The sequence below is a fragment of the Falco punctatus genome (assembly GCF_963210335.1).
Source record: "Falco punctatus genome assembly, chromosome: 13".
In the NCBI taxonomy this organism is placed as follows: Eukaryota; Metazoa; Chordata; class Aves; order Falconiformes; family Falconidae; genus Falco; species Falco punctatus.
In genome coordinates, this window is record NC_137593.1 from 9,029,449 (window position 1) to 9,057,356 (window position 27,908).

Consider the following 27,908-nt stretch of genomic DNA (forward strand, 5'->3'; position numbering starts at 1 on the left):
AACAAGCTGCTTGCCCTCTGACCTTGATCTCCCCCCTTTAAGTGGGATTTTGCCCACAAACCTTCCTTTGCCCATTGGTTTGGCTCTTCTTTTCTAGAGTACAGAACACAACGTTGATGATGATGATGCTGGCAGCAGAATAATTGTTGCAGAAGTTAAACAGATTTAAAAAAAACAAACCAATCTTGTTGCTTTCAGACAGAGAATGGGCTAAGAGATAATGATATAAAACCAAGAGTCTCTGAATGGGAAGTGATTCAGGAAGCTGGCGTGAAACTCAAGCCCATGTATGGCCCAGGATACACTGGCATGAAGAACCTGGGAAATAGCTGCTACCTCAACGCTGTCATGCAAGCCATTTTCAGCATCCCAGAGTTCCAGCGAGCGTAAGTAGCTTCAAACTAGTTCTCGTCACTAGCAGCTGGATTCCTCAATCTCTCGTTTCTGGAAGAAAAATAATAAATTAATTTTTGCCTTGCCTGTGAACGGGTCTCTTTCAGTCAGTTCAGTGGCTGCTAAGAGAATTTAGTGATTGTATTGTTCTGTTCTGGGAAAGGTTGGAATACAAAACCCAAGTGGCATCTGAAATCAGAGCTTACTTAGCTTCAGTGGTGGGAAATCAAATCCCACCTTGTGGACTTGATTGCTCCATGTCTGCTTTTTATGTACATACGTACATATCTCTGTTTATCTTGGTATCATCAGTATCACATTATGGGATTTTTTTGTACTGGTCCATGCCTTCATATAGCTGCAGGAATCTCCCTGTTGCTCCAGTGTCATTTGTGCAAGAAACTGTACTGGCACAATCATGTTAATAATGATCCATGGTAGTGAAAAGCAACACAACTTTTGCATGCAGGTCTGGCTAAGAAAAGTGAAACTTTCAGAGGCATTTTAATTAAAATTCTTCTTAAAAAAATATAATCCCACTTCATGAAAAGGGTAGTGTGAGCATATTCTTCCACTGAATAATGGAGAGTAGAACAAAAGCACAACAGAAGAATATGAAACATTCCTGACTGATCAAAATGGGACACATCACTCCAAGGAGAGAAGCCTTTTTATAAAGGACAGTCTATGGTTTGTAATAAAAATCAGAGTGCTCTTTCCTTCCACAACAGTAGTAGCATGTGTTCTGGAAGCAAGGCTTTTAGATTTTGGAAAACCTCCCAGGTTTTCATGTAGCAATTGCCTTCTGGAGAAGAAGAGGGAGAAATCTTGTGTTTGTTTACTTTGTTAGCTGTATGGAGTACAGTCTGTAGATTCATTAAGTGCCAGCTTTTCTACCTCCATTTTCAAAAAATATCAAAATGGACTTTACTAAGGGAGGTTGTTTCCACAGCATGGTCCTTGGAGTTACCTGGCACACTTAGTATCAGTGCAGTAGTGAAGATCTTTGATGAAAGAGGGACCAGGCAGAATATTTTCTTCCAGCATGGCTATACCTACCTAACCTGTTTTTTCTTGTGCTAAAGAGCAGCAGTGCTCAGACAGTGTGCTGCTGAATGCTCCGCTTTCCAACAAACTGGCTAGAACAATGTATACCTCAGTGTTTATTGTCAGGAGTTAGCCTTCGTTTCTCTGAAGAAACTCAATAGAAACATTACTTTTACATGTTTTGGTCCTGATACAAATTTGGAATTTATTTTGTGATGTTGGTTAGGAGTAAAAAGTACATTGGTTCTCAACCCAGCTCTGTTTTTTTGTAAGTAACAATATCCTGCAGCTATTTCAAGATCAAGGAATAGAATTTAAATTCCAGATGAACAGCACCGCCATATCCTTTATAGCTAGAAGGTTCTAAGCAAAGTTTAAATGTCCATTTCCTAATTTATTTACTATTATTTTTCCAAGATAGAAGCACTCACCAGGGATAGATTGAGTCATTGCTGTGATGCAAAGTTTGACTTGTTAGCACAGAGAAAGCCTGCTGATGTATCACAGCTGAGGATCTGTTAGGATATTCTTGAGTAAATCTAGCTGCAATATTTGAATGTTTCTGTTTTGTTTTTGCTGCCCAGGTATGTGGGAAGCCTTCCACGAATATTTGACTACTCTCCTCTTGATCCAACACAAGATTTCAACACTCAGATGTAAGTGACACTTCTCAGTGATTTACTTGGTCGAGTTAAATAACATATAACTAATTGACTGGCAGTGCAAAAAACACCTCTGCATGGGCTTGAAAGTGAGATATGGCACTCACGGTGTAGAATGGGAAGATTTACCCATTTAAGTGCAGGTAATGATGTTTCATCAGAGGGTCGAACACAGTAAACTTCTTTTTTGCTTGGAATAAAAATGTTCTCTTCTTCTGTGTTTTTCTCACATGTTTGTTTTTCTTCCCTACAGGGCTAAACTGGGACATGGCCTCCTTTCGGGCCAGTACTCTAAGCCACCCATGAAATCTGAGCTTATTGAGCAGGTGATGAAAGAAGAACACAAGGTATTTGACTGAGTTTGTACAGCCTAGTAACTAGGTAAAAGTGATATCCTGAGAAAAGGGAACAGGTGCCGGGCATTGAAGAACACATGTGGATCCAGCATGGGATACTTAGCCAGGTTGAATGTGGAGGATTCTAGTCAGGAATATATTAGTCAGGGGCTATTTGTGCAAAGCATTAAAGCAGTCATTGCTCCTAATAAAGTATTCTATTGCTCCAGTGATGAGTGCAAAAGTTCATAGAATTTGCAACTTAGGTTTGTCTTCTCTGAGGAACAGCAACAAAAAAAGTTATCTAAAGAGTCCTCAGTGTTTGGAAGCAAGCTTCTAAAGCCTCTTTAGATTTCAGAAAGAAGTATAAAGAGCTAAAGAGCTGTTTCCAGAAAGTGTCTGACAATATTCCACCTGATTTCAGGAGAAGCTGTCTAAGTAATGCAAGATTAAGTGGTGCTGGAGGCTTTCATGTAGGTAAAGGAGGAACCATGCAGAGCCATATCCACTGTTGCTTTATTCAAGTATTTCATGGTACAGAAATCATGTAGAAGCATGTGTATGCCAGTGGGATCTGTCCTGGAAAGACGGCAGTGTATGTGGTTTTGGATATAAATTGAAACTCTTAATTGCTGGCAAACCTGAGAAGAACAGTGTATGTATCCTAATTTATAATAGTTCACAATAGAAAAAACCTCGGCATCAGCTTTCTCAGAATATGCAATTTCAGAACAAAGGTATACTGAGAGGCAAGTACTTTACAGCTAACATGCTAGACACTTCTGAGGAAGGCCTGACTGATCTGTTTGTATTAACAAGGCTAATGGGCACTGCCCGATTCACTGATTTATCTTTTTACCTGTTTGTGCTTGATTTTGTGAGAAAGAAAAGCTGACAGTAGCTTAGTGGAGAGATGGAAAAGTTCATTCTCTTTTATCTAAGTTGGTTTAAGTTTCTGTCAACTTTTGGAAAATGAGAAGATTCGTTCAGATTTTTGCCTTTCTGCTCAAACTCTGCTGCTTTTGGAGTTGCCTTTGTCTTCTGTAGAGTCATCCAATTAACAGTTGTCTTAAGCAAAATGTTAATTATCGGGACTATGTTATCCATCCAAGTGAACCTGTTATTTTAGGTTTCTTTTACTATTCAAGCCACCTACCTTGAAACATCTTGTTTCAGAGTGATGCTGGTAAAACTGGATCTAGAATATATGTGTTTCCCTGCCATCCTCTGTTGTGACCCCAAGCTTGCTGTGGTCCCACTCATGTGGAGTCCAACCACAGACTCCATAGATGGGATATTTAGAAAGGAAAGGTCTAGTAATAACCAGTATTGAAAATACTACCTGTAGGCGAGACCTGTCTTTATGAAGAAAGAGTCTCTGATACCAAGCTGTAGTTTTACATGCAGCAGAAGTCATGCACGCTTCTGTCACAGAAGCATGGTGATAGTTTCCGTGGTAATAGATATTTTACTCTACCTTCATCTATGAGTTATTGATACGGTAATTTCTTCTGAAATCAGAATGGCAAGGAAAATTTGGACAGAGATAGAGTATCTGGTACAGAGTAGTTTGTATGGTCTGAAAGTCCTGCATCTCCTGAGTAATTGCTTTGTACAGTAGCTATTTGTTGTTTTGGAACAACAAATGAATCCTGCTTGTTTCCTTTAAATAAAGTTAAAACTTACCAACTCATTGCTGTGAATAATGAATAGTGGAATAGATTTCAACAGACCTCTCACAGTAAATTATGTATACTCACTGACCCGCGTTCTTAAACAGGTACAGGATGTGAATGAAGAATGATGTGCTGGAAGTTCAGGGACTTGAACCTTTCAAATAAAGCTACACGTCCATGTTTAGCTCAGTACCCACTACTAGCAAAGAGATATTGAGAACTTTTAAATGACAGATGGCTACTACCACCTGACAGTTTTATATCATCTACTGGCATTTAACAATACTTGTGTTGTTTGTGAGTTTGGTTTAATAAAGTTGTAGTTAAATGCGTCAGATGGCTTCCTTATCGGGGAATTCCTAGCAGGTACTAGGATTTGAAACAGCTTTTACTGTTTTTTTTCTTGTATTGTAGTTTTGCTTAGGGAAAACGAAAAATCAGTTATATTTTCTCCATTCCCTCGCTCTGGGCATACAAATCTGTCTTGTCAGTTTGGGGGTGCTTGCTTTTTTTTTTTTGTACACCCCCCCCAACACTGGTATACATATGCATAGTATGTTTTCATCCAGAGAGTTGTACTGATGTCTAGAATAAGTATAATTGCGTAGCATTTTAGGCCTTCAGTGTTTTCAAGTGTTTCTGCTTTATGTCTGTAAAATCAATTCTTCATTTTATTTTTATTCTTTGACTTCCCCCTCCCCCACGCTAAGAAGTTCTCTAGTTTTCTGGGTCTTTGGAATTCATCCAAAGTTTGGGGAGTTGTTGCCTGTAAAAGCATTCATATGAGATCTGCAGTGGTCCACCACAGTCTATATTTAGCTAAACTGTTTTGCAACTGTTGATGGGGAAAGTATGCTAGATATTCTATAAATACTCATACCGTGGAGCAAAAATTTTTCACCACAGGAGTTTAGTCTGGAAATGGCAGCAGTTTTCTTGAACCCATTACAAACAGGCTGAAAGCCTAAAGGGTCATCAGCTAGGACTTGCTTTTCAGTTTAGTGCTTTGCCATTTCTTCTGTTATTTTTCTTGTCCTTGAGGCGGGAAGGGTTTAGAGGGCAAGATCTTATCCTCTTCTATAGGTTGTGCCAAGGCACATTTTTCCCTGCTCAAATGGCTCAGTAAAAAGTGTATAGGTGGAAACAAGGCTTGATTCCAAACTCATTGCATTATACATCAGGGTAAATGTGCCATCTTGCCATATTCTTGCTTCTGACATATAAAGAAGCCTGGTATATAGTAATTTGAGCTGCTTTATGCATTTCTCTCCCCTGTCCTAGGTTTGATGAAAGGCAGCTGAGGACGACACTGAAGCAGTATATAAACCAAGATTCAGAAATCCCTAGAACATCTCTTTGTTCAAGCACTACTGATGAGACTCTGTCTCTTTACAGAGCCTTTAAAGAGCATCTTTAGCCTAATGCGGTTGCTGATGTACTGCCAGAAACCGAAAAAGCATTAGAATTGAGAATCTGCTTCTGATTTCAATGGGTCTAGGAATACCTTACCCTGGTGAAACTAAGAGTAATAGTTTGCTCTTTTAGTGTGTGTTTTATGTGCCTTCCATTTCATGCTGCTTTTTCTATTTTTATATTGATATGATAGTGCAACTGTAGTAAAGAATGTGATCGGCCGAGTTTTCAACAGCCTCTGGCATATCCTAAAGGCTACACTTTTGCTTGGATTGTCTTGAGAATTATTTGGTCTCATGGAGGATGAGGGGAAATCTGAGTAAAAGATTCTGACCCTTTCAAAAGTGTTATTTAAAAGGCATAATAGCTAGCTAGTGTTGTCTTGGGGATGCAATTTGGGGTGGTTGGGGAGTCTTATTAAAGTGATATAGAGGGTGAGAAAATCAAAACTAGGACTCTCTTGGAAGCTAGAGATTTTCTAATTTAGGCTACTTTCCTACTGATATAATTGAGTGGCTAAAGGCAGTATGTTATGATCCTTCAACATGACCAACACCTGCAAATCGCAGATTCATTTCTGTTCTTAACAACCCATCTGGGAATGCATGCCGCACACATTAGTTGTTTTCTGCTTGATTCTGTAGAGATCTCTGCAAAGACTTCGTCCTGAATAAAGCTGCCAGCTGATATACCGGAGTGCTTCAATGCCCATGTACTTTTAGGCAGAACAGGGTTCTGAAAGGAATGTTAAATGTTAGAAAACAGTGTAGGTTTTTAGCCTTTCTGGAAACTGCTAACCTTTAGCAGACCTTCAACAATCTCTTTTAAATTGCAAATGATGTAGAAAAATCAGATTGAGTGAATGCTTTAGGAAATATGTCATAGAACATATTCTAAAAACCTTAAATCATGTTTCTGGACCTTTCCAGTTTTTATTTAAGTGGAAACCCAGATGAAACTGAAACTATCGTTTCTCCAGTGGCAGAAATGGGCCATAGATAGATCTAGTGGAGTGAATTTGGGATGTTTGGTCCAGGAATGAATAAAAATCCTTCTTTAAAAGGTTTCTCTTTCTTTTATTTAGCTTCAACACAATGGAATATCTCCCCAAATGTTTAAGGCTTTTATAAGTAAAGGCCACCCAGAATTCTCCTCTAATAGACAACAAGACGCACAGGAATTTTTCCTACATCTCATAAATCTAGTAGAGGTGAGAAAATCTGAATTACTGCTTCTTTTCCCTGGTTATATTAGACGATGAGGGCAGAGCTCTTATGAGTGGCTCTTTTATTTTTAATTAAAGTGTATTTTGGTTTAGAAACATGTATTTCTTTAATTCTTCTCTGTACTTCAGACTCTTGCATGACCACACACAGGGCAGATGCCACTGATAGCATCTGCAAGAGATATGAAGAGGTCAAGCATAACTGTACAGGCTATAAGATCGACAAACATATGTGACTGTCTTAAATTGCTGTTTGTTTTATGATTACATGCTATCCATTTGTTTTCATATTGTAATCTGTCTTGGAATATTAATGAATTGGGTATTATGATTATTATTCTTCCAAATTTATGTCGTCATTGGGAGCAAACTAATTACCATGTCCAGTTCTTTTACAAATTCCAGCTGTACGTCATTGAATCATTATGGGAGGAAGGACTCTGCTGCTGAAAGCAAAGTGACTATTTGTCAGTTGAATATTGCTGTTTAAAATATTAGTTCCAATCACCACCAGCTCAATGCTGTGTCTAAGAGAATCATAACTGTGAATTTTAATGTTGTCTTTCTGAAAAGGAAATTTACAAATACATGCACATTTGATTTAAAGCATTTCTTTCTTGTCTATCCTTCCTCCGTCTTTTTCCCCACTTTCCCTAAGAATCAGGGGTGTTTATTCATGTGGTACAGTTATTCACATTTGCATGCATAATGTACCACATCTCAAAACACATGTACTGATTATAGGGTGGTTAGAAGACATTTTTCTGGGTTTTGTCTGATAACAGACATTAACGTGAACAATAAAGAGGAGGTATATTATTTGTATGACATCCCCATCTGGATAATGAATTAAAAGTGACTTGTTCTGTTTCAGTGCAGATTTGGAGTGGTAGGAGCAATTCTATTTACTGAAAGGATGCTCCATGTTATTTACCTGAGCTTTCTAGTTTTATTGTTACCTGTCACCTTCCTACCTTCTTCTGTTCACCTTGACTCAGTCAGATTCGTTAGGTATATACTCTGCAAGTTACTATGTAGAAAGATACTGCTGTATATGCAGACATTGTGGATTCCGGTGGGATTCTCTGTGGGTGCAAGAGTTCTGCATGCAATAAGAAGTAAGCTGAGCTGCTAGATCTGGGTGCAAGATTGGTGTCTTTGTGCTTGCCATAAACCAACCAGCATCCTTTGGGTTCTCTGGTCATTTTAATGTTCGTCACTTAAATCATTGGATCTAACATTCCTTTCAGAGGAACCCTGTAGGTTCAGAAAACCCTAGTGATGTTTTCCGGTTCCTGGTGGAAGAACGCACACAATGCTGCCAGTCCAGAAAGGTCCGCTACACAGAGAGGGTGGACTATATCATGCAGTTACCTGTTGCCATGGAGGCAGCAACAAACAAAGGTAAAGAAAGAAACTGGTCTATTGATGACCTTCTATCGACTCTCTCAATCATGAGGGAATTAAGTTCTCACCCCAATGTGGTCTCTTTATATGGATAGAATGGTTCAAGGCCATATGGCAAATCAAACCAATGAACTGTTCAGGGGAAAGTTACTCTGTTTTGTTTTCTTTGAAGGAGATTTTAAACACAGATCAGTTTGTGGCTCTGTCGTCCCTGCTTTTATTTTTAGGGAAGAAGAATTCTACCTGGAATACTGGCAGTTTTTCAGAGAGATTTCTTCTCATACTGTGGGACCACCATTAAGTGTTACCACTCCGTAATATATCACCTAGAATGGTAGCAGTTTGTATGATAAAGATGTCAGAGATTTGTGATTTAAAACCTTAACCTGGATTTGACCCAGGGATGTGCCACACCTCTTGTAGTACAATTTATTTACCCTTGGTTTTGTGCATGTGTGTGCCCAGAGATCCTCATTAGGATTGGATTTCCTTTGTCCTGGGCGATTAACCAGTATATAAAAATTTCTTAATTCTAAAAAAGGAACTGAACATCCTAACTAATGAATATATTGTAAGAACAAACACACACAAAATAACAAAAAATACCACTCCCAAAACCAACCAAAACCCAAGTCAGCTTTGTGTTCATTAGCAGGAGATTATAAGATCTAATGTGATAGTAGATAATAGGGGTAGAAGATAGTTTGTAATCTTTAAGGCCAAAATACAAAATTTGGATATCCTGGGCTTTAGGAGACGAGGGAAGGAGGATGAATTTGTGGACGTTGATTTAATATCAGGAGTGGTTTTTTTATGCCTGTGAGCTGCCTGACAAAGCAAACTTGGTTTTAAAGGAGAAAATGGCTGAGCAAGCTGGAGAGCTTGGAAGCAGGAGGGAGGTACTGACATATCTTGGTTGCCCCTGCAATCAGCAGTGAAAAGTCTTGCAGACTAACAACAGATGTTTGAGGTGGAAGTAAAGGGGACATCACAGGAATACTAGAAGAGGGATGTGCCTTTGGTTTCTACATAATCTCGAAATTTAAAATATTTTAAAGCCAGAAGGAACTATTCCAATTGTTTGATCAGATCCTTTGAAACAGCACAAGACAGAGAATTCCACCTACTGCTTTTTCACCTAGCTTGCAACTCTTTGAACTGGACAATACATTTTAAAAAGACCTTTTTGACTTGAAAGTTTAAGTTTTGGAGAATTTCATGTTCTTTGTTCATCAGTTTCAGTGATGATTCTATTGCTTATAAAAGAGCATGTTATTTCCAGGTTATGGCTCAGGAGGCATATTGGTTTATGAATTTACCATATGATGCTGCTCAACTTGCCAGTGTCAGGACTCTTTCTAGATCATAGATAATCCTGTCCTGTCTAGAAAGTCAGATGACACAGATAGACAGCAATAATTTTCCAGGTCAGATTGACCTGATGAAATGGGTAGTTCGTGTTACTGTTAACACAAGATTCTGGTTGTCATGGCAATGTTTTAATTGCCTGTTGCCCCCTATTTGCAGTTCTGTGTTTTTACCACAAGCAGGAACCTTCAAAAAAGAGGTGTGGTTGTTAAGTGTAGTTCCTAACCCCAATACAGACAAAGTTATGATATCTAGTTAAAGCCATGTAAAAGCAGTATTGTAGGTTTCTGCATTTCTACACTTGCAAAAATAAGACTGGTGAGGGATTTCATAACCATGATATTTATTTAGCTTTAATAGTCGTGTCTATTTCTCAGATGAATTAATTGCCTATGAATTGAAGAGACAAGAAGCAGAAGCTGCAAGGAGACCTCCACCAGAGCTTGTCCGTGCCAAGATCCCATTTAGTGCGTGCCTGCAGGCCTTTTCTGAACCAAACAATGTAGAGGATTTCTGGAGCAGTGCCCTTCAAGCAAAATCTGCAGGAGTTAAGTAAGTGTGTGCCTGGCTGCCTATTAAAAATCTATTGATTTTTAGTAGTAGTGCTTTGTGTTTATCTTGCTACCTGGAGGTGATGCTGAGAGAAACAAAGTCATAGTGGGCTTTGGCATTGTATTAGTGTTGGGGCTCATACATGTAATGTGCAGATCAAGCCTGTTGAGAGTTGTATTGACCAGTCGAGCAGGAAATAAATTGTTTCTCAATTATCAAATGCCAAGAGGTTATGTGGTCTGGTCTTCATTTGACTAAAAATGCTGAAGGGCACTGTGTGGCAACAAAACAGGGTGAAGCAAATTAAGGTTGTGTTTCTTGTGAGAAAATTCTTTAGGTGAATGGAATTTTTTGTATTTGTGAAATGCTATGCTGAAAACTTTTTTTTTTATGATGTTATTATGTTTTATGTTCTTTACTGTTTGTGTTTGGATTTCAACCCGTCACTTTTTGTATGCTACAGTGGCTGCATCTGTAAAGTTTGCTGTCACTTACAGGGGGCCATGGTACAAGATGGACATATAAAAGAAGGAATCTGTCTTGTATGTTTATAACCAGGTAGATTAAAGAACCAATAACATCTTGGGCTTAAAAAAACATTAAGAAGAAATAGGATGGCAAGCAGAGATCAGTGCGATTTTCAAGGGCAGTATTGCTGAGAACAAGAGTTAGTCTCTAATCTGGTTCAATTTTTATGTTAGCAGCAAGGAGTGGTTGAAAACTGGGCTGTGCAACTGGTTTGCTGTGGCTCAGTACCTTCTATTTTTAGATCACTTGCAGTATCAATGACTCATTGCTTTCTTAGATTAGCATACAGTTTCACTGACATTGTATTGAAAATTGGGAGACAAGTGCACATGATGGAGAAAAATGCAGAAGAAATCTAAAAGTTTTTTTATTAACTGTGAACATGTCGGAAGAACATTTCTAGTCTTCCAACAGATTCAGAGTTAAATTTTAATTTAGCTGTTCTTCATCCTCTAGGTCTTCAATCACATTGAAGATGAAGAATAATTTGCTATTTAAAATCTAAAAGTTTTGTGCTGCAGATGATAAAGTTACTAAAATTGCAAGGTGGTGCTAACAAGAATTTAGGAAGTAGTTATTTAGGGTATGGTGGGAAGACCTTATATTTATGATACATTTACTGTATTTTAACCAGAGTTAGGTGAATTAGAAGAAGGGATGGTATGTGGGAATGGAAGATAAAAGGAAGGATGCAGGAAATGAAATGTGAGAAAAATGGGAGCGTGGAAAGAGAGGATGGTGGTACATAGAACATTACATTGTGTTCAAGATTAAACTTTCTCTTTTCACTAAGTGGGCAAATATCAGGGATCCCCTTAAACTCACGAGTTATCTACTTTGATAAATATTGTAGTAGCTCAGTAAGAATATAATGTAGGGTTTTTTTTATATAGCACTTGCATGTGGAAAAACTACAAATGACAATTTTTATTTATCTTTGCTTAATGAAATGCTTTGTAGGTGGACTTATACCTCATGGACAATGATACTGTAACTAGAAAGAGAATGAATAAAATACAGATGTAACTGTTACTCCATTCTGTCCAAGATGTGTTTTAACTCTATGCTCTGAAATTATATGACATATAGCCAATATGTCATTCAAATACTATTTCCTGACATTCAACTTCAGAACAACTTGAGTAAGCAATTTTAGTATTACTTGTAGTTGTTTTCTATAATCTTCCTACAAACTGAATTGTCTGCAAGGGTTTGGGCTGACATTGAGGATATGAACGTATAGAAAGCTACTACTGTACTTTTCCACTGTGCTTAAAAACTTTTTTGTTAAATTTATGGTTGTAAAATCTATCACTATTGATCTCACTAGAGTCTAGAGTTACTTATCTCAGTGTGCTTGAGGTACTGAAATCTGTGCTTCTTGTGATTTTGTTGCCTTATTTCAATGAACTGTATTTCTTTTGCTTCCCAGAACTTCTCGTTTTGCTTCGTTTCCTGAGTACCTAGTGGTGCAGATAAAGAAATTCACCTTTGGCCTTGATTGGATACCCAAAAAGCTTGGTATGTGCCTGTTATATTTACCTTTTTCTCATTCTATCCAAGATAATATGTGAGGTGTACACACTTTGGTCTATGAGGACCGGGCTTGAGTCTCAAGTTTATGCTGTGTATATCCCAATTGAATCTTCTTTCCTTCTATGACAAATTGAACCAATCCGTCAGGTCTATGGCCTTATAGTAGTTTCAGGTAGTCTGACCTCCTAGTTAAATTAGGCTTTAGTGTTCTAAATTTCTCAAAGAACAGTTTTCAGGAGAATCCTGGTTGTGTTTGGACCTTGAGTACCAGAGTCCCCTCCCTGAAGGTATAGGTTGGACCATGAGGTCATTTTGCTGGATTCATAAGCTTAACCTGTTTCTCTGCTTTTGTAGATGTTTCTATAGACATGCCAGATTTCCTAGATATCAACCACCTTCGGGCCAGGGGTCTCCAGCCAGGAGAAGAGGAACTTCCAGATATTGGTCCTCCAGTTATCATTCCCAATGACCCAAAAGGTATTTACTGACTACATTTCTCTGATTCTCTCCTGTATTCCACTTTCCCTCTAGCACATACTGATTCTCTTCAGTCCTTCACCTTTTGGAGCTATGGAGAAAAAAGCACTTATGTGAGTCTTTAACTGAAGACTCTTAGAACACCTCACAGACTTTTTTAAATTTCCTACTCGATAATCCTAGTTCTTCCAGCTTTTCTGCTTTAATGTTTTCAGGATTTATGATTGATGCTGTTGCTCTGGACTATCTCCAAATAATTCATATTTTTCTCAAATTGCTGTGCTCAGAGGTAGACATCATGTATTGTGAAACAGATTATTTCACTTGCTTTATTGGCTATAGTCTCGTGCTTACCCTGCTGCATGGTGGTTGCCTCTTTTTCGGTAGTATAGTGCTGCTCGGTGGAGCAGCTTGTGTTGCGTTATGATCTCTTCTTCTTTACCAACAGAATTGTTACATGTCTTCTATATGCATGGATGATGATTTTTACTTAAGGATGAAGGCCTTGTGCCCATTTTTACTGAATGTTGATCATCTAGAATAGATGGATAGAGAAGTTTCTGAAGACCTCTAAATGTAGGAAAATCAGCTACACACAGAGAGTGTCTTCTGTCCATTCGTTGACCCTCAGTGCATGTTCATGACTCCCTTTCAGTAAAGTCATTATGCACTTGCCAGGGCCCAGTGCAAAGGACTTGGTCTCAGATCCCTACACGGAGTCTCATGACAGGTGGCAGAAGTGGAGTGGAGCATTAATCCACTCATTTCTTACCTTTACATAAGAGGTGTTACTAAACTGAGCATTACTATACTAAATTTTGTCTAAAACCTGGTGATAAAGTAGTCTGGATGGTACTGTGGCTAAATCAACCTCGCTGGTTTTGTGTACTCCCTTGTGTACAGTATATGGTCTGTCCTGGTCAGAAGGAATTTTAAAATCTGCCACTTACTATGATTATTTGCTGTAGGATTTTAGTGTTGCAGTTCTGAGTGGATGGTCATCTGTGTAGTCACAGAGTTTACTTGGATAACTTTAAACACCTTGGTTCAAAGTGGAACAACAAACACACCATGTCTTCAGAGCTGATTCATTCACAGTAAAACAACACATAATATACAATTAGGAACAGAACTTTCCAGACATAGATTAAGGTTCAAAATCTTATTCATTTCTAAATTACAAGAATTGTGAGGTTGCAGTAGGCCCTAGCAGCTGTGCATGCATGTGTAGTCCTCTGGATGGAAGTGGACTGTGCAGCTTATTAAAAAAGGCTCTGTCTGAAGGAGCTGATGTCAAACTATGGATTAAAATATTTGTAGAGCAGAAAGAGGAGTGATTAACATGCTTTGCTGTTTTTTTTTTAAAATACTGTTTCTTTTATGCTAAAGTTCAGAAACAAGAATATTAGAATATAGAATACACTCCTTCCTCATTTCCTGGGTTTCTCTGGAGAATGAATTGATTTAGAGAAGTAAAATCACATTTTTGTAGTGTGACCTTAGACCCAGCTTGTTAAAATTTCCTCCAGGTGACTTAAGTTTGGGTGCCGCAGTATTTCATAGGAAAACAGTAATGCAGCTCCTCTCATGACATGATTGCCCCATTTGCTTGGATATTTATAATAGTGGTAGTATAATATCAAGCTGTATGTGTGTGAAAGGAAGCTAGTATCTGGAATTGTGTGCCAGAGCAAAATTGGCAAATATGGCAAAATTCAGTTCTCTAAAGGTTTTAATTTTGTCTGTTATCCGTAGGTTCCTTACAAAGGCCTATTCTTTTTTGTCCTCTTGCTCAATGGACTGACCTGGTTTTGTTGTAAATGCATGAATGATGGTACCTTACTTATAACAAAAGAGATTCTTGCTTAAGTTGGTTTAGGTCAGCCTTCATCTATATTCCCTACTGATTTATAGTACCCGTGACTCTGAGTTGTTAGGGAAATTACTGGGCAGAAACATCCCTGGTCTAATTCATGGCAAAAAAAATCAGGGATGTCAGGATGAACATGCCCTGCCTGTATGAGGTCAGATGTTTCTATGACTTTAAAAATATGGAATTGTTTTTCCCATATGAATCTTCTTAGCCTTCATGTAAGTCCTTTTCCCTGTTTTTTTCCTTTCTTAATTTTCAGATCATATGATGAACCATTTCATGGAGTGTATGTATCTCATTTTTCTGAGACTGGTATTTCAGCTGCTTAAAAAATTGTCATGCTTTTGCTCAGCTAATAGCTTCCCTGTCGTCATATAGATGCGTGAAGTTTAAATAATTGCATGCTTCTAAATAACAGCTGATTTTTGTACTTGTTCAGCATTTACTTCCATGTGTACAGGACTGTTAAGGAATCTGCAGTATCATCAGCGTGGCCAGAATATGAGCTGCTGCTCATTGGCAGAATCTTGCGGTTCTGGGGGTCACAGCTACTTGATCCTGGCTCCCTCTGGACTCCGATCTCAGTTGAAGCTGTTGGGCCCTGTCATTCAGAAATGAAGTTCAGTTGGAGACTGCTACATCCAGTGGCTGTTTCTCTCACCTGCAAGATCCTGCCTTTACGGGAGGTGATTGCTTTTGGCTGCCATCTCTAGCTAAGCACAGCACCCAATTTCTTCACACCTTGAAATGCAGTGGTGGGGTTTTTGAATAAATAAAGTCCTTAAACCTTGGTGAATTCCTAAAGGATCTATGTAGATTACTGGGGCAGAAGATTACCACTAAGTCCATAAACAAATACTATAATACTTTGTACAAGGGCTGTTTTCTAATGGGTGTGGATTTACTGTGGTACTAACACAAATCCAAGTGATGTGTACTGTAGTATGTGGCACTGTGAATAACAGTAAGAAACACTATACAATGGATGAAATGAGACTTTTATGTTTCAGAAGGTCCTTTCTTGTAGCTCTAGATATTGATGAGTCTTCAGTTATGCAACTGGCAGAGATGGGTTTTCCTTTGGAAGCATGTCGGAAAGCCGTGTACTATACAGGCAACCTCAGTGCTGAAGTCGCTTTCAACTGGATCATTGCACACATGGAAGAACCAGGTCAGTGATTGGAAGGTTTAAGTTAAACTCAACTCCTGGTTGTATATTTTGGCAGTCAGTAGAAATTGTATAAGGTGTGACAGAGAAACAACAGCCCCCTTCCCCACCCCAGGAAACCTGGAGGTGTGAGTGAATTTTCCTAAGCTGCTCCTGGAATATGCAGATCTTGACCATTATGTGGCATCCTCTGCCTAGAGGAGAACAAACCTAAGCTACACCAGAAGTACACTCCTGTCCTCACTGATGGTGTGGACCAGCTCTCTGTTTTCCACCCTTTGGCTAGGTCTGTGCTGCTAAGGGGGGAGCTGACTTGTGATCAAGTGTAAGTACAAAGAATCCTGTGGTCCAAATGCTTTTCTTCCATATCAGCCTTCTCTAGCTCAGGCTAGAGCATTCATGCTGTACTTAGAGCTTGGGCTATCTACTGATGGACAGGGCTGCTAGATGTTCTCCACTTTCTGTGTTTCACTCATGCAAAGTTTGGACTCGTGATTCAGCATTGAAGTATATCTGGGCACTCTCTTGCCAGAAAACTCCAGATTTGATTGAGTTCACACTTCACTCTGGGGTTTTATGTTGCTTGTGTAAATGGGGAACAAGTTTCACTTGGGCTTAGCTGACATATTTCAGCTAGGGAATCAGTTCATTTTACATCTATACATGTATCAGCTGGCTTGTCTGCTGTTCTGGTGTCGTCATTGCTTCCATACCAATCTTTGCTACTCTCCTGCAGTTGTTTCAGATCTGTGATGTGCCAAGTTGTTCCAGCCTGCTCAGTATGAGTTTGTCCACCTGGATATTTTGTAATGTGCATGTTCATTTTGTTGTTTTTAAGGCTTTCCATGCATCTAAGTCCCAAATGAGACAGTGAAATGAACTTATATTGATTTCAGGACGTTTTTGAGGTCCTGTTTGTTTGTGTTTGTTGTTGAATTTCCAGTTCAGTGGGAGAAAAGAATGAACTGATGAATGTTTGTTTGTTCCAGACTTTGCTGAGCCATTGGTCATATCTGCATTTGGAGAAGTTGCTTCCAGTGGAGCAGCTGTGTTTGGAGCTGTTGGGCTAGATAACCAACCTCCTGAAGAGATGGTTGCAATTATAATTTCCATGGGCTTCCAAAGGAATCTAGCAATTCGAGCACTGAAGGCAACAGTGAGTTCCACGAATTATTGGTAGCCCCTGGGTTTTGTTTTGTATGTACTTAGTACATGTGCAAACTCGGATACCTTTGAAACATGCATATAAAAATCCACTTAATGGATGATACACATAGAACTATTCTGGCAAAGTGTGGGATGCCTGAGTCGTCTGGGTTAGAGTGGGGAAGGTGGTTTGTCTGTTTCGCATGAAGGTTAAAGTTGGGGGGTGGGTGGGGGGGGGGAAGTGAGGAAAACTTAGCTTCTTTTACCATCTGTTGAAGAACAACCTGGATGCCTGAAGACTATGCATCTTCAGATGAGAACTGGGCGGCCGTGGGGATTAGATGTGGGAGGATTTCTTTTCCATATGTCAAGCTTCTGCAGAGTGCTTATTGAATACTATTTTCTATGGAGGTAGAGTATGTATCTTAAAAGTTTTAAGTGCTGTTGAACATAATCCTTACTCTGTTCAAAGACTGAGTGGTAGCACGATGCTAGAGAATGTATTAAAGGCTGTTCCTTTGCTGGTTTGACTCACAGAACAATAATTTGGAGCGTGCACTGGAATGGATCTTCAGCCATCCTGAACTCGAGGAAGAAAGTGAGCCTGCTTTGGACATGATGGATACGGAGAACAATGTTAATGCCAATATCCTTGCAGGGACAGGGTCGGAGGGACCCAGGATCAAAGACGGATCTGGAAGTAAGTTCTCCTTCAGCTTTGAACTGGCTGTCATGTTGTTGCGTCACACCTACACCATTCATAGAGCTCCTTTCTGTTTTGCAAGTAGTTATTGTGGATTTTTGGACAAGATCCGGACAGTTTACTTCCAATCTTGCTGCTGGGGCTGAGTCCAGCTCTGTGGGGCTGCTAAGTTCTGTGTGCTCTGTTTTCTCAGAAAACTCTTTCCCTGGACTTACTGCGTAACCTCAGTCCAAATTTCTTGTTGCTACGGCATCTAAGTCTCTCCTGGCCTAGCTTTACTTTTGTTTTGTTGCTATAAGATAAAAAGACAAACTAGACTGTTTAAATCTTCAGAGGCTGAGCATCCTAAAGATAACACCGCTGTTACAGACCACCTGAGTTTCTGTCCTCCTGTGGTCTGATGGGAGATTTGATAAACCCTTCAGCCAAGTTCCTTGTTCTAAATATGGCAGGAATAGTTGGTATCCTGCATGTACTGCTTTGCGATTTTCTTTTGTTTTTTTCTTTGAGATCCACGGTCATACTGTTGCCACATAAACCACAAGATGGGGCTAATGTACAGCCGTCAAAGCTGTGAAGTAGGCAAAGAACCTACTTTAAGTGTAAAAGCACTAGAGTACAAAAGCTCAGCGGTGGTTCTAACATAAGGGTATCACATGCTGGTTTTTGAAGGGTCTTTAGTGCCCAGTTGTGATAACTGTAGTATGTTCTAAACTTGTACATCTGATCTTGACTGTAATGGTCTTGTAAAAACAAAAGTATTACCAGCAATTTGATTTTTGTTTCTGTTGTTGCTGTTATTATATAAGAATTATGTTTCTAACACTATAAAGACCATTCTTAAGTCTCTTGGACATATGGGAAACATTGATTATCATTAGGTTTTAAAAAAAAAAAAGATTTGGAATAATTATTTTTTGTGGTACTTAGCCTTTATAGACTGAGACCATTTACTGAGTGCCTGAAATCCTGATAATCAACATGATACTGTAAAATGGCTCCAGAAAGCCCTCTCCACCAAAATCCAGGCCCCTGTCCTTATGCAATATCCTGAAAGAAGGTACCCTTTCACTTTTGGTAGTAATTTGGGTGAATGGCATGAATGGGTGGGGAGCAAGAACAAATGCTGAGGTCTCCAGAGACACTAAGCACAAAAAAATCTCCTCGTATTAAAGGAAGAGGTTTCTTTCCTGTCCTGTCTTTTGCGGGCTGCTGAAATGTAAACTTCTGTTTTTTGTTTGATAGGGATAAGTGATCACACTTATAGACATAGCTAATATGTGTGTGGAATGAACTCCATATCTGGCACTTTCTGTGTTTCTTCTCTGTGAACTGGGAATGAATCTGCTGTTTTCCCTTTCCTAGCAGGGACTGTGACACAGCCCTGCTGTATGCGCACAGATCTGTGTGGGTTTGAGTTGGATTGTTTTGATGTTTGATGGTGAATCTGACCACTAGTTAAAGCAAGAATATGCTGCAGTTAACAGAAATTGTGTTTGGGAATGCAGTCTGAGTTAGGAGTTAAAAGCTTAGCTGCTTCTCCAGTAATAGAAAGTTACCTGTGGAGTCATATTTCAATGTTAGAAACAAAAGAGTTATGGTCCCGTTTGTATTTCTCAAACAGGATATGAGCTGTTTGGGTTCATCAGCCACATGGGAACATCCACAATGAGTGGCCACTATGTTTGTCATCTCAAAAAAGAAGGAAGGTGAGTGGAACTGGGAGACACACACAAGGACAAGCAAATGCTTTCTTTGAAGTGTACATCTGTCCAGAGCAGGGTGTGTATTCATGGCAGACAAAACACACACATGTTGTTACCAGGTATACCACCAAAGAAATTAGATTGTTACAGACTGTAGATGTGATGAATCAGTTCTGATTCCACTGAGGTCTGTGCCGAAACGTAGCATTGGCTCTCCTGTGCTTGCTGTTCCAAATCTCTGTTCATTTTGGGACATCAGTTCTGTATCTGGCTTTGTTTATCGGAGTTTGCCCCAACTTCCTTTCATTCCCCATCAACAGAAACCCATCAAACTACGAGCTGATACTAGTACTGCTAGTACTGCAGTGCTGATCTCAGCTGTGATTTTGATATGCTGCTATTATTTGGCATTGGGAATCCCTGATTTTCCTTGACTTGAACTGTAACTACACATTCCTCTGCACATCCCTCTTCCTTTTCAGTTTCTGGCTGGCAATAAACCTTCTCTGGCTGTTTTTTTTCATCTTTTGTTCTTGTTGCAATGCCTAATTTTAGATTTTAATGTCTTTGAAATTTGGGTCTGAGAAGTCACTGATAAATTTGTGATGATTTTTATACACATGGAATGTAATCAATCTTATTTTCATTTCAGATGGGTGATCTACAATGACCTTAGAGTCTGTGCCTCAGAACGACCTCCCAAAGACCTGGGCTACATTTATTTTTACCACAGGATACCAAGTTAGGCCTCAAATCTGTTACCTGGCTTTAAGAAGCCATAAGCCTTTTTAACCTGCCCAAAAAAGCTTACAATAAAAAAGAAAATCTAAAACCAACAAAAGACCCCTAGCCCTTGGACTGACAAAAAGCAAAGGAAAACATAGGATATTTATAGTTTATTTAAAAGCAGTCATTTGATGTCTCCTTAAGTGTTAGAGGGAAAATTTCTATTAGGTGATGTATAATATGTTGTTTTAAAATTATACACCTAAAAAGATACCTTAAGACCATGCAGATTACTGGTGGAGTTTGCAGCTAGTGTATGGAGAAAACAGAAGTTCCGGAGTTGAACAAAAATAGCCCAGTTCAACCCAGCTCCTGCCTGTTCTGTCCATGCATCCACTGAAGGCCACAAAGAAATAGTTGTTTCTTTGGTAACTGGGAGCCGGTGTTTTCAACCAGAGTCCAGACCACTTAGAGAAATCATACTGCATATAAAGTGGGAGGGAGGGGGTATGTGAGTGTTCCTTAAAGCAGAATGTCTTATTTGGGGGATCATTTTGGGTAAAGTGAGAAAAGTCAACTAAAGTTATCTCTCTTGGAATTAAATTCTATAGTATTTTTGGTCTGGCTTTTTGATGCATAAACCTAGGCAACTAATGGAGATGGAAGCAATCTCCCATAAGTGCCCTCACATTTTCTGCCAAAGGGAAATAGTAGATTTTATTTTTGCAAACGTAGGTTTCTTCATCTTCTCTTAAATGTTTTGCGTGCTCTTCCAACAGATTCAGGATTACAGATGGCTAAAAGAAGCAGGCTTTCTGACTAAAAAAGTAAATGCATACTCTCAGGAAAGGCAAGGCTATTTTTAAAATATCATTTTCTTGTGAAGGAGGTAAAGAAGGGGTTAATGTCCCATTATATTTATTTCAGGGAAATCTGCATATAGACACTCACATTCTCCCTGAAATCAACTCACTGACAAAGTACTCACAGTGCAGTACTGCTTTCTGCCAAAGATTGCTTAAGTAGTTGTTTCATCCATGAGTGGGGAAAACTGCTTGGTAAAATTGCTGATGTATTGATTTGCCCTTCTCTCCTCCCTCCCTTTAAGAAAAACTGCAAACCCTAACAACCCCAAAACCAACAACAAAACCCAAACAACAAAAATACCCCACCTTGAAATGATGTTTCAGCTTTTGTAAAACTTGCAAACACGCTAATAATCTGATCTCTTCAACAGATACCTTCTAAAACGGGTTTTATATCTCTGGCAGGGATGAAGGGGTGGGTAGGTAGGGGCTGGCCTTTCCAGTCTGTGGTTTCTTGTTTGGTTTGTTGATTTTTTTTGTGTTATTTCAGTTTGTGTCACAGGCAAGAATATATATGTGGGGTTTAAAATTGTATTTGAAAACACTAATTCTAGAAAAAAAAAAATGGTGCGTGCAAAACCTTTCACAATCCGAAAAAGTCCCCAAAGCTTCACAGTGTTGGCCATTGCTTAGAGACTATTGCTGGAGTTGCCTCATATAATCTTACTGAGCCTTCAAAATAAGTTGGAACAGTAAAAAAAAAAAAAAAAAAAAAAAAAAAAATCCTCCTTACAGAGCACAAGAGAGGCAGGGAGATGTAATTGCATTTTCTCTGCGGTCAGTGCCTGCAAGTTTAACAGCAAAATTCAGGCAGCTACACACCACAGAAAAGAACCCCAATTCAAAATCTGGTTGTGAGTAGGGCATTTTATTTTTACCAGTGTTTGAGGAAAAAATAGTTTTCGCTCTGGTCATATAGCCTCATGCAGAGCCAAAAAACACTGTTGATTTTTTTTTTTAAATTGGGTTTTGATCTTAAAAGAGTATGAGAGAAATTCTAGTGCAGTAATTCTGTAGAGTGTAAATGGTGCCTAATTGCTGGGAAAGCTTCCTGTGCTTGGTGCTGTTATTGACACAAAAGAACAGCATCCTAGCACATTAGTAAGTGGCTTCTGTGAGATTCAGCTGCCTTGTAATTATTGAGCCACCAGTTCTGGACAAAATAAAAGCTGCCAGTAATTTTTTTCCTTCTTCCAAGATTTGAGTATTTCACCAGAAAATGCCAGATTTGAAAATGGGGTCAGCGGAAAAGTGAAAGAACAAAACTTCCATCTATCAATGTTTGTTGCTTTTTCATTCTGGCAGCAGAAAAAGCACAGAAGCCTTTCCTTTTTTCTTCTTCTTTTTTCTTTAAATTGTTTTGAATGTCTAATTATATTCCAAGGAAATTCAATACAATAGCTTCCCTCTTGCCTCATGAACTTAACGGGCTATTTTTAATCTAACAAGATCTGGTGGCCACTACCTTTTTATTTAGAAACCTGGGCTAAATAAAGGCCAACAGAGTAGTTCCTATGTTCATTTTTAAACTAGAAACATGGCTGGTCTCATAGGATTAAGGATGGAGCTTGAACTCTTGCAAAACCATTTGTCTGGTACATCCTGAAACTGGAATGGCTGTGGGACTGATTGATCTCAGTTAATAGGAGGCACACTTAGCAAGCTGGCAGGTGATAAACTGGAAGAGGTAAATGAAAGGGGAGAGAGAGCCTGGCTGTGCCAAGTGAGCTGTAGCAGCTTGGCTTCTGAAATTCTTTTCAGTTCATCACTGTTGTGTACTGCCTGACTAAACTACCAATCAGGTCAGAAGCGCAGGGAGCAGTTAGGGGAAAGGCTTATGGATCTTCTAAAATTTAGCACTTGGAAATATGTTAGAAGTTCTTCCATCTGTTTAAGGAATTATTTTATTGCCTCCCAAAGTAGCAGCTTCCCTCCTTTTTCAAATGGCCAGTTAAGTCATCTCACTTTTCTGATGGGGTATGTGTGAAGAACATTATGAATCTGGAGAAGCAGGATGTAAACTCCTGACTCTTCAGCCTAATGTGGGGGAGTTTGTTTTGTTCTGTTGGTTTTTTTTTAAACGAGCATGCAGAAGCCACACTCAAACAGACTGTGCTGAATAAATGACTAATTTATCAGACTTTGCCTGCTAAAATTTTATGCACTTAATTGTGCTGGGCCAGGGCTCGGTGCACAGCCTAGGCAGTGGCTGATGGGGAAGCTCCATGTGTCTGGGTACTGGAAGAGTTGTTGGAGGGTGAGAGCTGCTTGACAAAAAAGTAGGGGGGGGGAAAATCACTGAAACTGCTTGAAGCAATCTAACCTGAGAATTATGGCAATCCAAGACTTGGCAGTGGATAGTGCTCTTATTTCTCAGACTAATTTTTACTCTTTTACTATGATACATTTAGATTAGGACAGTGGAAGGAAGAAAAACTCAACAACTTTTCCTTGTTTTCCTTTTCTCCTCTCATTCCTAGCAGTGTGCTGTATCCAGTAGATCCCTCATTCTGAGTCACAGTCTCCAGTCTTCAAAACACATTAGATGCAAACTCCTATTTACTCTTCCTAGCTAAAATATAATTAGGATAAAAATTTGATTTATTCAGTGCTGTGGTTTAAAAACAAGGCTAGATGCTTTTGGTCTGGACTACTGTCACTTGTAATTCTGCTGGGTTCAGTGGCATTACTTCTGACTGACTTTGGTGTAACCAAAACCAGCATCAGTCCAGGTTTTTTTTTGATTCAGGCAGCATCCACTGGGTCATAGTGCACATTCTGAATACACGTGCAACCAGAGCTCGTTAGATTGTTTCAGAAGCATCTCCAATTCATTCCTTTTGTTCTCCATCCTGGCAGAAGCCATTTTTAATCATCTTTGCTGTTTTCAGGCATTGAAAGACTATGCAAAATATGTAACTGGACATAACTTTTTATTCTTTTTCTCATCACCCTTCCTACCTTTAACGGCTGAAATCAGTTTCTGATTTCTATTCACTCTTCAGTGGTTTGACTGTTGTATCCTGGAAGTGTCTGTACTGGTTTGCACCAATCACGGTTGTTTGTGTAAAGCACTGTTAATATTTTGGAGAGTATTTGTCTGAGATGAGAAAGGTTGTGAATGATATCCTTGCAACTGTTTTAAATTAAAAAGAAATATTCTCACATTTTGTGACTGTGTGGATTCTTGCTTCTTTCTTTCCTGTCTGAAGTGAAGAGGAATAGACTGAGTACATTTTGGTGCTGGGTCTTTTCCTACTCTTTGTGGTCATGTTTGGTGTTTTCCTTCAAAAAGCTGCGTAGGGAACAAAGAGGTTTATCAGAGTCTTGATTTCTTGTGACACTTCTATGGATTGAAAAATTCCCAAGCCCTGAGTAGATATAAAACATAGAAAAATCAGAAAATTAGGACTTAAATTGAGACTGACTTTTTTTTTTTAATTTATTTTAAGCCAGTTATTTGAACAAAAGAGTTGGCAACGTTCATGTGGAAGTGTGGTGTCATTTCACCCCCAAATTCCTGTTTTATCTTGCTCTGTAATTGCTCATATTCATTTAGAAATTTCACTTGCTGTTCATAAAGAAGTCTTTTTTCTTCATGTGTAAGTGCTTTACACAGCAGTGTGACCATTGGGCCTCTGGTAGATTCAAGAACAGGCTGAAAGAGAAGACTGAGGAATGGCAACCCTGTCATCTTTTTATAGGTATCATGGGACTGGGAACAGGAGAAGTAAGAGGTAAGTAAGCCTCTGGGCTGTAAGTGACATTTCCTGACATGGAAGTAGAGGACATACGAAGTGTTGAATGATCAGAGAGGTAAAGATGGTTCACCTCCTGAAGTCCAAATTTATTGATCTGTTTTGGTTTCTTTTCTATCACAGATGTCCTTTGTGACCATGGCAAGTCTGTGTTCACACCACTTGTAGCAACTGGAAGAGGTGGGAGAATGTGGCTCCTTCCACAAGCTGAAGGGCTGTGTTCAGATTTCATGCAAGAATTTCCTGTATAGGATTTGTAGCAGCTGACTTCTGTGGACTGCTTGTGGAAGGCAGGGTTAGATACCTGAGAAGTTAACACACCCCTGGGCTCTGTTCCCCCCCACTAAAATGGGAAGTAACACTGCTCTGTCCCTCAGGTGTGCTACAAGCGTAACACCAAAGAGAGAGGCGCTGTGGTGAAAGACAAATGCCATAAAAATATTGAAGAGAGAGTGCATGGCTGGCAGCTGGTGTGGAGTAGGTGGTTATATTTTCAGACTTCTTTACTAGTATCCTTCCCAGTGATTTTTTTGAGCAGGTTTGTACGAAGGATTGGGCACTAATGCTTTTTTCCCAACCACTGTGGCTTCAGGACTGCAGTGCTGTGTTCCTGGTCTTGTTTGCTGCAGAGCACATAACTAATGGGCATTCCTGCTGTTGCTGTGTTGGTACATTTGAGCAGCAAGAACAAAACCAACCTTTACATCTGGCAAAACACACTGGTGTCAAGAGCACACATTACTTGCATCGTAAGCGTCAGCATGTTTTTAGTTTCTGTTCCCTTTTCTTTAGTGGGAGGTTCTGGTTAAAGCCATAGGCAGACAGTTGGCTTTTCTGACAGAGCTTTCCTGCTACAGGACAAACTGTGGCTGTATCTTCAGTTGGTTTTTTTCTGGAGCAACCCACATATCCATTGAGAGTGTCAGCCTTCAGATCCATGCCAACCTTGTTCTGCTTTGTCGATAGCCCTCTGCTGTAATTGTCACAGCCCTCTTGCTGGTTGTCATCTTTTCTGTCCATAGCAGTGTACAGGAATTTCATGTTCCTCTCATGCCTGTGCTTATGTTAGTGTCCTGTAGCGAAAGCATAATGATGATGTCATTTCTACTCTGCCAGCTCTTTCACCTCATCACATGAAAGCCCAAACTGGAAACACTGATAGCCAGCTCCCACTACGTTTTATGGGAAGTTGCTTGAGTAAGGATCTCAATCACTGAAAGTTAGCTTTGTTTTTCATAAAGATTGTGTTGTAATGTTAGTAATTTTGGTTTACTTTTGAGGTATGCAGTTGCATGATCTTCAGGAAAAATTCTGATCTACTTTTTTCCCTTTTTCTTCATATGCAGTGTATGTGCAAAATCCTTTGGGCCAGACCTCAGCTAGTACAAATTTCAGTTGTAAGTATAATTGATCAACATGTTGAAATAAAAATAAAATATAAAAATATCGCTACCTCAGAGTAACGATGAATTTATGAAAAAAGGTAATGACAAAATGTCTTCTGGGCTTGATTTTAAGCAGAGAAGCATGTTCACATCATAAACACTAGGATAGAAGACTTCATTAAAAAAAATCCTTTATTTCAATTGGAGAAGTAGGTCCCTTCTTTCAGTTCAAGTCATTATAGTCAAGACCGTTTTCAGATTGAAAAGAGATTTTGAAATCTTTGAAGCCACAGACAAAGTTTATTTTTAAAACATATTTAAAAATTGCACAGTTATAAATAATAAATACAATTTAATATGTGAAAAGAACCCAAGGAAGGCATGCTTCCATTACAGTACAAAAATACTACATTAAATGTGGTGCTCTGCAAATAGTCATCTATGACCATAATAAATTGAACACATCCAATATGCACATTGTTCATTCTTCAGGGAATAGATTATTTTAAACAGCAGTGCAAGGAAACATCAAATTAAAGCATCAGTAGAGTACAGGTCTGTGTTTAATATTATACACAGCTGATAATGCACTAAATATACAGAGGCAAAGTTACCTGTAGTAAGAAACTAATCTTTTACTCTGTATGTACTTACACTCGGATTCTCAGTCTGGGTCAATATGAACCTTTGTAACGGAATGTAAACATTCAGGTGTAGGGCTGAGCTCCCACCTCCGCATCCGCTGCCCACCTCACTGCTAAGCCTTGCACCTACACTTAACTGTCAACACAAAAAGTTAAGTGAGCAATGGAAGTCTTGGCAGCAGCAGGGCTCTTCAGATGGCCCAGGCGAAAGTATCTGCCAACCCTATAATTTCTTCTTTCCTGTATGTTGGCTTAAAAATAAAGCCAAAAAACCTGATGCAAAGGTTTTCAGTTTACAGCATATAGAAGAAGCCACACAGAATGCCTCTCAAAACTATATCGTTCTATTTTAGATATGTTATACTCTGATATATAAAATAGATTTATAAATGTTTTGATTTTTCTGAATTTACAATAGATTGTTGATACTAAAAAGGCTATTTAAATTAAAGTTCTCACCAATGTCAATGGCATTCTGTAAATGTGGAAGGGGAAAAAAGATCAAAGCACATTAAGTCTTGACCATGCAAGCTTGCTCAATGGGCTGGCACACGTCCAAGCATTTGTAAGGTTACAGCTTATTTTAGGAAAATTTAGATTCCTTCTTTTTCCCATGCCTAATACCTATTAGTGGGCTGAGGCTCTGAAACTTTCTGGATTCTGTGACATGCCTAGGTTTGGTCAAAGTGTCAGTGACATCTTCATGCATGGCACTCCTTTTCTCTGATTTATTTCACCAGTTCAAAACCAGTAGAACTATAATGAAGGAATCTGATTTCTAGCCTAGATGAGGTTTGAATGGTAGATAATGGTCTACTGCATACCCACCAGTTTTTTTTCACAACGTGCAGTGCATTTTGTCTATTGCTTTTATCTGTGATTACTTGGTATTTTATAAACATTTATTACATAAACTTACTGTACAGACTGCTAAGCTGACAACGCTGGTGACCAGAAATCACAGGTTTTCAACTGTGCAGGTTGTTCATGCAGTGTAACTGATATGTCTCATTTTGCAGGTGCACGTTTGGGCAAAAGTAATCTACAACCACGTTGTGTTTCACTCCAGTTCTCACCAGCTCCACCAGGCTTTGCCTCTGTGGCTGCCAGTAATTTTATCAGTGTTATGGAGGCCCAAGGGCAATGGATGTTCCTGGGATCATCTGGCTGATCTGTTACTGTTGTCAGGGTCCTCCTTTTTATCTGACAGACAGGTTTAAGTTTTCTAAATTGGCTCATTAGCTCTTCATACTTAAATAAATCGATGTTCTGAGCTTTCAGCTGAGTTGTCCGCAGCTGAAAACAGTGTCTGCA

At 39.1% G+C, this 27,908-nt stretch overlaps 1 protein-coding gene across 1 annotated transcript in view; it reads left to right on the top strand.

Annotated features, from left to right (window-relative positions):
- USP13 (ubiquitin specific peptidase 13) overlaps nt 1–23,974 on the top strand; it is a 56,976-nt gene extending 33,002 nt beyond the window's left edge. Inside the window, exons 8-21 of the mRNA XM_080410055.1 lie at nt 199–386; nt 2,025–2,096; nt 2,356–2,449; nt 6,611–6,736; nt 8,002–8,155; nt 9,904–10,078; nt 12,039–12,127; nt 12,497–12,619; nt 14,752–14,778; nt 15,520–15,663; nt 16,650–16,816; nt 17,344–17,506; nt 19,134–19,218; nt 19,868–23,974. Coding sequence (XP_080266181.1) covers nt 199–386; nt 2,025–2,096; nt 2,356–2,449; nt 6,611–6,736; nt 8,002–8,155; nt 9,904–10,078; nt 12,039–12,127; nt 12,497–12,619; nt 14,752–14,778; nt 15,520–15,663; nt 16,650–16,816; nt 17,344–17,506; nt 19,134–19,218; nt 19,868–19,961 — 1,701 coding nt within the window. The 3' untranslated portion in view covers nt 19,962–23,974. The remainder of the gene's footprint in view (nt 1–198; nt 387–2,024; nt 2,097–2,355; nt 2,450–6,610; nt 6,737–8,001; nt 8,156–9,903; nt 10,079–12,038; nt 12,128–12,496; nt 12,620–14,751; nt 14,779–15,519; nt 15,664–16,649; nt 16,817–17,343; nt 17,507–19,133; nt 19,219–19,867) is intronic.
- Nucleotides 23,975–27,908: the final 3,934 nt, after the last annotated feature.